The 12,283-nt window shown below is 36.4% G+C and overlaps 1 protein-coding gene across 1 annotated transcript in view; it reads left to right on the forward strand.

Moving 5' to 3' along the window:
* Nucleotides 1–12,283, forward strand: part of LOC306873989 (myotubularin-related protein 13-like) — a 131,046-nt gene that overhangs the window by 54,669 nt on the left and 64,094 nt on the right. The window contains 7 exon segments of the mRNA XM_079423630.1: nt 5,047–5,179; nt 5,513–5,621; nt 5,748–5,861; nt 6,906–6,983; nt 7,251–7,364; nt 9,708–9,836; nt 11,884–11,982. Of these exon segments, the coding sequence (XP_079279756.1) occupies nt 5,047–5,179; nt 5,513–5,621; nt 5,748–5,861; nt 6,906–6,983; nt 7,251–7,364; nt 9,708–9,836; nt 11,884–11,982 (776 nt within the window).

Genomic DNA, 12,283 nt, shown 5'->3' on the forward strand with positions numbered 1-12,283 from the left:
AAAAAAAAATCAAATTGACTCAAATTGATATGCTGATAATACAATTGCTTATTGAAACATTTGTATTCAGTTAAATGAATGAAGTATGTGAAGACACGTTGATAGATTTGTTTTCCGTTCTTGTATGAAAAATGTCTTGTTTGATTTTCCTGAGTGCATATTACTTGATGCAGCTCTGCTCTGATTAAGTCACATTGGCTGCACCTTTCGTTCCGTATGCAGAAGTACACCAAAACAACTCTTTCCACTCAGCAAGCTTTCACAACCTATGAATGCACAGATGGTTTTGAAAGCACAGAGTGATCAGTCAAATGTGTCAGATTTTGAAACACACAGACAAAAAAATAAGTTTCAAGACATGCACAGTTTTTATTTAGCGAGATGAAAATAAGTTGCTTATTATGAAAGAATGGTGTTGCATGGCAACCTTAAGTAGTGACCTGCAGAGGAATGTACTAATGGTGTGCATGCTGTCCCATGTTCAGCTGGAGCACAACACAAAGCATTTGGACAGATGTGCATGCACCACCTTATAACAGATGCATTATGTCATACTACCGTCCAGCTGCAAATCAGTCTTGGGCTAATTAACACTACATTAATGTCTTTAAGATTAGATTAGCGTTTTCAAATTGAACAAACAGAGCACATGTTCTAAATCTGTCAAATAAAATCAGAGTATTCGATTCGGCACTCAGTATTTTCTTCACCTTGTGTTGTGCAGCTGGTGAAAGTATATTTACCCTTTTTCCCCGTTTCATGTCATATAATATTATCTGTTGTAATTATACTGTGTACTGTTTTTAAGATTGGTCATGATTTGTTTTGGCCAGAATTTGACTTGAACTATTGAACTTAGATGCGGGCTAATGTAGAGTTTTTCATTACGACTCACTGACGTTTTTCATTTTTTACGGATTTATGTAGATCTCTGATTAATGACACTCTTACTAAACAATCCCTTCAGAGTCTCTTTATAAACCTGATGACCCTTAAAGCAGCGTGGGCTTTTTATTTGATCATGTGGCCGTCTCTCTGAGAGCTTTGATATAAGCAACAGTCGCCTTGTCAACTTAAAGGGTGAATCTTACTAAGCCTGTCAAGATCATATTTCACTACACAATCTGCCCCAAACAGGAAAAAGGAATTATGTAAAGAAAATTAAGAAAGATAATTTTTTGGGACCATCAAGATATTTTTGCATTGTGACTTTTTTTTTTTTTTTTTTGAGATAATTAAGAAAAATTCCAATCTCTCAATTCTCATAGCCCACACACACACACACACACACACACCTATATATATATATATATATACATACACCACCATTCAAACATTTGTTCATTAAGATTTTCTTATGTTTTTGAAGAAATCTGCTTTTTTTTTTATACCAAACATACTGTAAAATAGTAATATTGTAAAAATATAGTTTTCTATTTTAATATTTTTTTTAAATTAAACTATTCCTGTGATGCAAAGCAGAGGTTTAAGCATCATTACTTCAGTCTTCAGTGTCGCACGATCCTTCAGAAATCAGTCTAATATGCTGATTTGCTGCTCAAAAATCATTTCTTATTATTTTCAATGTTGATAACCGTTTTACTGCTTAATATTTTTTTAGAAACGGTGATGCTTTTTGTTCAGGATTGTTCCATGAATAGAAAGTTCAATTTTTGTTTGAAATAGAAATCTGAAAAAACATTATAGATGTCTTTACTGTCACTTTTGATCAATTTATCTAAATCTCTCATTGAATCTTTGCTGAATAAAAGTATTAATTATTTAAAAAAATTAATGATCTCATACTTTTGAATGACAGTGTATGTTTAATATTTTAATCTATAATCATGTATATAATAAACAATTATCAGTTTTACTGGAAATTCTGCTTTTTCAAATTACATTCAAGCAAAAAACTCTTGCTTTCCAAGATGTCTCAAGAGGTTCTGTGAGAAACAAACCGATCTTCCTGGATGCCTGTCAAGATCATTAGTACCTGCTCTTTGTCCTGCAATGGAAAGCTCACAAGTGGGTTTGTAAGGCAGCCTTAGTCTTTGACCTAACAGAGGAGAAAACACCATCCCAAATACCATTCTGTGTGCATGGTCTCTGATAAGAGCATCAGGTCAATGTCTCATCCTCCCAGATACACGGTACTTCTGGGACTGATCTTGAGGTTACCCAAGCCTGTAATATCCCAGCAACATGCCGACCTACATGAGCTAATAAAAATGTCATCTTGAACTTCTTTGTATAATTTACGCTCTACCTCCTCTCCATTGTTCTCCTCTGTGAATCAACAACAGATTTATCAATGACCAGGCCTATCTGGCTCAGCTCGTCCTTGGCTAGACTGTATTTTCAGATGAGTTACGTCCACATTAGTGACCTATAAAAAGCTGTGTTCTCAAATGCTGTTCTTGTCTGCCATTCATTCACACTTTATCACAGATTCATGCACTTGTTTCATTCATTATGTGGCAGTAACATCTTAAACATCACACTTAGCGTCAGGTGCTCTACAGAAGCATCAAAATGAAAACAGAGACACTTGTCTGTCAAAATATAGTCGCCTGTTTCCTGTTGATGGGTAGCCATTGACTTCCATAGGATGGAAAAAAAATATGGAAGTCAACAGCTTCCGCCAACTGTTTGATTACCAACGTTCCTCAAAATATATATTTTTTTGGTGTTTAACAGCTGAAAGAAATTCATACAGGTTTAGAGGCTGAGTATGGGGTGACCAAATGTTCATTTTTGGGTGAACTATCCCTTTAAATACCATGTCCATTAAGCCAGATGCTCATTTGCCCACATTTTAAGATCATATTTTATACTTTATTCAATGACATATAATAAAAAAAAGTTGATCTCTGATCAACACAGCAGGGGTCTTTCACTCTTGAATAATTTGGCATAATAATTGAACAAATCTCATTAGTGATTCAGTGATCCATTTCTAAAGATAGTCATTAGCTTTGTTCTAGAACAAGTTTAGTTTCATATTTAAAGTAGAATTTCATTTTTTTCCCAACATTTCATATTTTTGCACTGTAAAACTGTTACCCAGTGTGTATTCAACATATTTTGTATTTTACATTATATGTGCAGTCGTTAACAGTCTTATAAATATATCTAAATGCCACTTCACATGCAGTTTTTGTGCCCCCTCTGCAGTGCAAAGATAGATTTCATTTGATCAGTAGCAGCTCTATAATGGTTTATAATTCTCGATGCATTGAATAAAAATAAATGAAAGGGGACACAGGTTAGAAAGTTACCTTTATGAAGATAAAAAAAGATTGATTTAAATATCACCCTTTAATGCAAAAGTGCTGGAAAAGTTACTGTCACTGCTTATAGGTTTGAGATTATTTTTCAGTTTTTATCCTGCAAAGTGTCTTCCATGTTGGTGTTGTAGAAATGGCCACTCTACCGGTCTCTCACATGAAAAATCGAGGAAAAAGAACATATTTGCCATCAGAAGGCTCAGTGTTTATTGTTTGCAGCTTCTTCTGTCCCTTTCTGTGTACGGGTCAGAAATGTGTAGCCGTTCCAAAAGATAAGTAAATGTCACAAGGTCAGGAAGAGTTTTACTGGATGCCTCGCAAACAAGATTATGAAATGTGTTGTTGTATTTCTGGGGCAGAAGATGACACTGAGATTCCAAGGAACGTTCAGGAGCAGCTTGTCATTACTGCAGGACCCTAGCAAATGCTAGAAACCTCTCAGACCATGACGGTTCAAGTCACACATTTACAATGACTTATTGCATTTCTAAAACGGGTCGAATGGAATGACAAGCATGCAACTGACTTCATGTTCCTAAACATTTCATCCTCTCTTTGCTCATTGTTGGATTCAGGTATTTGGTCAACAGGACAGTCAGTGTGAATTTTCATATCTTGTTCCTGTTTATTAGTGCATATCAGAGTTTGACACAGACATAATGGGAACGTTGACCCCGGCAGCGCTGCGGATACGTCTGTTAATAGCTGGCTGTCTCTGCCGAGCATGTGATTAATAGCCTCAGCGGTATGTTGATGACAAACAAAAACAGGAACTGTAAACTTTTATCTCTCGCTCTCTTCTCTGACTCCCGTTGAGGAGGTTGCTGTATAATTTATGTCCCCATTACATATTTGCCATTCTCTAGGCTTTTTTGCATCAACGTGATAAAGACAGATATGCCAGTGAATCGCACCCGCTGATAGCGTTGTTTATTTGCATGCATTCTTGGTGTTGTTTTAGCACCAGATGCACTGATGGAATTACGTAAAAGAAAGGAAACAAGTCCAGATTTTGATAAGAACCAGCGGTTAAATTATCTTTGTTATTTTACAGTCACTTGCCAAATAAGAATATTGGTTTTATTATTTTACTTGTAGATTAGTTTAAAAATCATCCTAAAAACACAGTCCATTATAGCAGTTGGCCAAAAGATAAGATAAAGAGTGCAGCAAGTTGAAAAGAAGTAAGAAATTTGAATTTGATTAGAAATAAGAAATTTAAACGGTTTAATTTTTATTTTTTTTGGTAAAATTTTAACAAAATCTGTTACTTTTCTCCTATCTAGCTCTGTTTTATACCTTTATAATTTTATTTAGGAAAAATTATTTGCTTTAGCTTGTCCTCAAATTTCAAATATATTTTATTTAATTACATTTATACTTTTATTAAATTTAAATACTAAAAAAAGCTGTTTTTTAAACATTAACAGTCAAGATTTTTATACTCATCAATAAAATTATTCTTAAATTTTGCCTTGACTGTTTTTCTTGTTTGTTTATTTTTGCTCGAATGGGTGTCAGCTTAAATGGTACAAAAAAATTAAGCAGTGACAGTCAAGATCTAATGATGTAAATATGATGGTTTGTGATATCACAGTGTTAGTGTATTGTGATAAATATCATATTGTGACGTTGCAGACAATACCTAGCCCTAGTTATAACCTCTCATGTTTTCAGAAAAGATGTTTGAATATATTTGAACAACATTTTTTGTGCATAAGTAATTGTGCGTTTGTGTGGTTTTTATGTGTTCCAGGGATCCAGAATGTTCTAAGTCTCTTCTGTGCGGTTCTGACAGAGCACAAGGTTTTGTTCCACTCTTCCAGCTATCAGAGACTAGGAGAGGCCTGCCGTGCCTTAGAGTCCCTCATGTTTCCTCTTAAGTACAGGTGGGTCAACATCGACTGTTACTGATATACCCAGAATAATTGACCTTCAGTTGCCTTGATAAGAGCATTTTATTTCATTAGCTACATTATTAGCAAATCTAGTTCAATCTAAGTGCATTGCATAAAAACCAGGACAACTCAAATGTGCCAAGAAAAGCTTGAATTAATGTGTCCTCTTCAAAAATGATAAGCGTGTAATTTTGCAAATGGTTCTATTTTTAGAGTCTTTTGCAACAGTGTGTACTATTTTTGTGCTCTGTATGTAATGAGAGCATCTGCTGATTGCTTGACATGATGATGATGGTGGTTGCCTAACTCTGATTTGGACCACAGCTACCCCTACATTCCCGTCCTCCCATCTCGACTGCTAGAGGTGTTGAGCTCGCCTACGCCCTTTATCATAGGAGTGCACTCCATGTTCCAGAGCGAGATCCAAGAGCTGGTGAGCTCAAGGCCTTACAGAAAGACATTTTTCAATCTGCCTTAAAACAGTTGGTCAGATTCTGGTAACGTTGCTCTATGACTCACTCGGTAATTTCTGTGATTGGGTTTTGGTTTCTGTTTACAGCTCGATGTGATCATTGCTGACCTTGACGGAGGAACAATTAAAATACCGGAGTGTATACACCTCTCCCAGCTCCCCGAACCCCTGTTGTACAATACTCAAAAAGCACTGTCCATGGTAAAAAAAAGAAAGAAAATACACACATTATGGTGTCATGTAACTCTGGTTGCATTTAATTAGACATTGCATGCATGTTTTTCTATTTTTTTATTATTATTTTAATACATTTGAAGACGAAAAAAAAAAAGTAGTATGGTAAAATTGTAACATTTGAGGAAACCCCTAACCCTAAATATACAGTATAAGCTTCACCTGCCTTACACCACTGTGCTTTGGAACAGAGCTAATCTTAAAGACATTGACGAGGGAGCTTTTACTTTTACTTTTTTTAAGATTATCCAGTATAAGACTTACATATAATTGCAGTCCATTGGAAAACACTCTCCTCTACTTTTGGTAATGTTGACTTTTACTACAGAGGGACTGCGCACTGTTTTAACTGTGCATTGAAATTCCATTAAAAGGATGTTTAATCAGGTTATTTATATAACTAATCTCTATTGGCCTTGAAAGATGAGTGTCAAAACCATTTAACATAGTTAATATTAACTATAGTCTCAACTATAGACTGTAGTTCATGCACTGCATGCAATGCACTCTTGAGAAATGAATTTTTTGGAGATATGTGCTTTTCTTCTGACAGCAATGATATGAGCCAGATCATAGATACTTGAGACTGGGGTCTTTTGATTTGGGCTAATTAGACAAGCACCTAGAAACCATCATGAACTCTAGTAAGCACATATCAATGCCCTGGTAACAACCCACAACTCCTTAATATCTTGGTGGCCTGGTTTGCAGAGGAATTGCCATTTTAAATTTTATTGAAAAAGACTAGCCATTTCAATTTGCTTTCACTAGTGGTGTAGAAATTCTTCACACTTCGCCTTTAATCGCCATAATTTATAATCTTTCTTCAGTAGCTAATCTGCACTTTCAACATATACATAACTTCTTGCGCCTTAATAAAGTGGTGTTTTTTACATAGCATTGAAAGATGATTCTAACTGGAGACATTCCATAAGCTATATTTGCACCATTTGTCTCATTCCCTCAGATAGCAGGATATTTCCTCACTGTAAATACCTTCTTTGTCTTCAGGCTTTGCACCCAGATCTGGAAGGAGCAGATAATGCCTTCCCACCCCCTCGTTCTGCTCCATCCAACCTCAAGCTGCTGGTAAGAGCCTGGTTTGTCTATTTTCGCTTACAATCTCGCAAGGTTACATGTGAATTTTGCAGAATGTGTGGCTGACACTCACGTGGCCGACATGGGAGTCTCTTACTGGGTCTTCAGGGGGCTGAAAAATCTGTTCATTTCAAACTCCCATCACGTACACAGTTTATTTTGAGGCGAGAAAATTTTCACTCTGACTCATTCCATCCTCATACGTTTATCTGGAATGTCTCTCAGTCGCTTCTATTCTGGCTTTCTTGTTTTTGACAGGATAAGGAGGTGAGGGCGGTCTTCCTGCGCTTGTTTGCACAACTCTTCCAGGGCTACAGGTCCTGTCTGCAACTCATTCGCATCCATTCCGAACCTGTGATTCACTTTCATAAGGTGAGAGCAGGGTGCTGATCTGCAGCTTTATGATGTTAAACCTCATTTGTAGAGTAATCAGGCCCATCAGTCCACAAGCGATTAGGAGCACTTACTGTCATCGTGCCAGATCAGTCCAGTAAACTCAAGTGCTTGCATAATGACTGTTCTAGAAGGATCTTCTTGCTAATTATGTCCAGGGTTTTCAGTGAGAGGTCTGTAACAGTTTAGCAGGGGTCTGTAGGCAGATATACAGTATGATACTAATATTTTATGTATTTGAAAATGTATTTAATGACCTTTTCTCTCAAAAATCATTTACTCTCCCTCATTATATTTCAAGGCCTGTATGAATTTATTCTGTGGAACAAAAAAAGGAGATAAGTATTAGTCACTAGGAGCTAGCGCTTTCAAGCATTCAAGCAAGTTGTATACCATAGCCAAAATTGAAAGCAAGACATTACAGGCAAATCCATAGTTTTTATTTTTTTATTTTTTTCAGGCACTGGTAAATTTTGAGATTTTGAAAATGAGGTTTTTCTCATTCACTAAGCCTGAAATTCCCACTTATGCAACACACACACACACACACACATATATATATATATAAATACATACAGTGCCCTCCATAAGTATTGGAACAGTAAAGACAAAATTGCTATGTTGGCTGTGGAGTCAAGACATTTGCAAATATGATTAAAAGATGAATATGAGACAAAACTACAGAATGTCACATTTTATTATTAGCCGTTTCAATAAAAAGAACAGCACTTTTAGAGTTCATCCCACTCATTGATGTGAGCATAAGTATTGGGACAGTTGAACATAAGGCAGATATAAAAGATTAAAAGCTATTATTTAGATGTAGATCCCTTGAGCACAATCACAGCAGTGAGTCTGTGACCCATAGACATCACCAGACTCTTGCTCTCATCCTTTGAAATGCTTTTCCCAGCCTTTAATGCAGCCAATTCCAATTGTTGCTTGTTTTGGGGAGTTTCTTCCTTTACTCTCCTCTTCAGCTGGTCAAATTCATGTTCAATCGGATTTAAATCTGGAGATTGACTTTTGGAGGGCACTGTATATTTATACATGCATACATGCACATACACAGGGGAGTTTATTCATATGTCATTTTCCTGATTTCTATAATATTTCGAAATGTCTAGCTTTTCTGATTTATAAGTGATTAAAAAAAGAGGTATCAAAAACGCCTCTGTAAAAACCTTTTACAAAATGAAATAGGAAGTATAAACCTGGCTTTATCCTCTGTTGGTGTTATCAATATATATATATTTTACCCTATTCACATGTTGTGTTTTGATTTCGTGTTCTGCTTTAACCAAAGTATAGGCCAGTTTTGAGAACTGGATCTACTAAAATATCAAAACAATGATTTGTTAATCATCATTTCTTCTCTCATTAATCCAGGGTGGATGTCAAAATTATTGCAATTATGAAAAAATCCATGATGATTTGGTGAACAACAAAAAAAGCAGTAACACGCCTGATGTGCATTGTTTGTTCATTTTGTTGAATTATAACTACATTTTTGTAGAAAAGGTACATTGCCATCTTGCTACGAACAAAATGATTTGAACGCACCTGACATCATAATTACGACTACCCAACTCATAAATATGAACCTCTTAGGAGGACTTAATAAATATTAATCCCATGTCATGTTGAAATACAGCATTGTTTATCTTACCAGCTTGCACTTGTACAAACACCTGCCTTTTCATAAACACCGTGGGTTTGGGTCAGAGCCAGAGAATGAAAGAATGATCTCAATGAACTCGCTAGATAATCACTGAGCGTTGTTGCCTCGTCCACGCTTCGCTTTGAAGTGCCTCGGTGCAACCGTAAGCGTTCATGCCGATGGTATCACGGTTAGTTTGTTTAAAACACATCGGCCCGTCAGATTGTCCTCACAATGAACCAGATGAAAAGTATCAAACTTGTATTTGCAAGTGTTATTTCAGCCCCCAACCTGTTTTTGTTTGTGTCGGCCGATGTCTCTGTGGCAACGTCTCAACACGACCCTCATAAACCACCCCACATGGCTCAGATTATAGCACAAGAATGCTTCACATCTCGAAACTGAGCAGCTTGTCCTGCCAAATGCTCCTTAATTTACTGGCTGATGCTGCAGGGGATCTGTTTAAAATATACATATGCCCATCTCATTTGATGTATCTGGTGATGCAGATAACAGACGTCTGACTTTGTTTCTTCTGGAAGTTGTTTTGTTTAGAAAAATCTCTGTGCAACATTTGAATTAAACTTGGCTGCTGATTTGAAGTGGAATTTTAGTAGATGCCATGATTTTTCTTTGATCGTTGACCTTCTTTTCCCTGACAGGCTGCCTTCCTGGGCCAGCGAGGCCTGATAGAAAATGACTTCCTGACCAAGGTGTTGGATGGCATGGCCTTTGCGGGATTCGTGTCTGAACGGGGACCTCCATACAGAGCCTGTGATCTGTTCGATGAGGTGCGGTACTTCTTTATCAGAGCCCACTATGTAGCACAGGGGTTTAGAAATGGATCATGCATGGGCGCTCTCTAAATGCAAGGGCTGTTTGTGAACGTAGGAAATATTTGGACATTTGCAGTGAAAGAGGCAAACCCAGAGTTCAATCCAACAACCTTATAGAAAACAGTGTATCCAAGATGGTGGAGAAAGCAGGAAACAACATTAAACCTGGACAAAATAATCCCAAAGCTACAAGCAGTGACAGAAATGAACTTTTCCATTAAGGTGGAATATTTGGCCCCCTTTAAATTGATTTCCAAATTTGTATTACCTTTATAAGGGCAAATTTTCTAGATATATGATATTATACATTTAAATTGATATGTTCATCTCACCTTTTCTGTGAGTGGCTGCATATCCACACTATCCAAAGTTTAAGTGCTACAAATTGTAGTCCATTATTGATACAAAATGATATCACAAAAATAGTAGTTAGTAACATAATCCATTACATTACACTTTTTAGCTAATATAATTATTGTTAAATAATTTTGAGAGTCCACTTTAGACATTCTACCAACTATAAGTAACTTTGTGACTACATGTCAACTAATTCTCATTAATTTGCAACTACATGTCTACTTACTCTCAGAGTAGACTGTTAGGTTAGGTTTAGGGTTAGTAGAATAAGTTGACATATACTTGCAAAGTTTCTCATAGTCAGTATGTTGTATGTTGTGGACGCATCAAAATAAAGTGTTAGAAGGTATTAAGCAGACAGTCTACTAATACTCTAATGACTGCTAGTTGACATGTAGTTGCAAAGGTACTGCTAGTAGAATGTCTAAAGTGGACTATCGAAATAAAGTATTACCGTGAGATTGTTTTTTAAATTTAAAATAGAATATAGAAATATGAAATGTTGTAAAAAATGCTTTAAGTATGAAACTTAAAATGCCAGTATGTGGAGGCAAGTCATGACGTTAATTATTGCATCATTGATTCATTCATTCAACCATTTCATTCAAAAAAACTGATTCATTCAGGAATGTGAGAAATGACTGTTTTTATTGACCGGATCACTGAATCATAGTCTCAGGTTGAAAATTAAAACATTCACAGGTTCACAAATTCTGAATCATTCAGGAACAAAACACCATCACAGATGTAACAGTTCTGCCGTGACTCTTTTTGAAACTAATTTTGCTGGAGGAATAGAGCAAAACAGTCAATATTGTGTTTAAAATGTACTTCACTTAATAATAAGTTAATAACCTGGTAGGCGGACATTGAATTTCAAAACCAGACTGTCCTACCTAAAACCGGACAAATGCCCATCCTAACTGAGCATTGCAGTGTTAGCGTATCAACATGCTAACAACTTAAGTTGTGTCTCAAATGATGCACTATGCACTAATAAGTATGTTATTTTGGCATCCAACACTGGTGCCATTCCTCTCTACTACGCAAGTATCCATTATTACACACTTCACTTCATCCAGATATTTGAAGTCTATTTATCTACAAAATGGCATAAAGTAGTGCATGAGTAAGCCTCTATAATCTTTAGTGGTTCATGTCTCCTCTGCTCTTCATGTTGCTGCCTGTATAGAGCGTTCCAAATCAGTCACTTATATGATTTACTTCAGTTAGGATGCTGCCCATGTAGGCAGTAGACAGCAAGGAAGCTTGCAAGTTGTTGAAACAGAGCCCATTTTTTGTGTCTTCAGAATATTTTTAAAAATAATTATGAATTGTACCAAAACAATCTGATGGAATCAGAATAAAATTGTGACTATTTCATCATGTACTGTATGGCACAATTCAGTAAACAACTGTAATCGGATCGAATCATTGTTAGAGCAAATATTTACTTTCCTACTAAGAAACATCATTCCACAAGAGGAAGATAATGCATGCGTGACTCAGTGTAGCTGAGTGAAATTCCAGCTATTGTTCTGGGTGATGTTAAATCAATTACAGGTGGAAAAAATGATTTCTTGTGCACATTGTGACCACATATTCATGGGTTCCTACATTGAACTGCTCTGTTTCTGTTCTGTAGCTGGTGGCCTTAGATGTAGACTGCTTTAAGGAGGAAGAAGAGAACCTGGTCAAATTCCAGAAGCGCTTGCGAGAGCTGTCCGAGCAACTTTACAAAAACGTAAGCACATGACGCCATCTCTAATGTCAGTTCCTTCAGGCGCTTGAACTTTAGTGGCTGCTGCTTGATGCTTGGTTTCTCTGTCCTTCTGGTTGACCTTCTGTTTTTGCCAAGAGTTCTCTCTTGTCACATTTGATGGATTTTATTAGAACTATTATAAGGTGAACTGTAATTTTCCCCTCATTATTAAAAGTTTTACACTTAAAGACTGAATAGAACATTTGATGAATGTTTTGTAAGTGATGTACACTCACGTGAAAGCGGGTCACCTTTTTGGATCAAATATTGCTCGGTTTATCCC

Source organism: Barbus barbus (assembly GCF_936440315.1).
Source record: "Barbus barbus genome assembly, chromosome: 1".
NCBI classification, from domain to species: domain Eukaryota; kingdom Metazoa; phylum Chordata; class Actinopteri; order Cypriniformes; family Cyprinidae; genus Barbus; species Barbus barbus.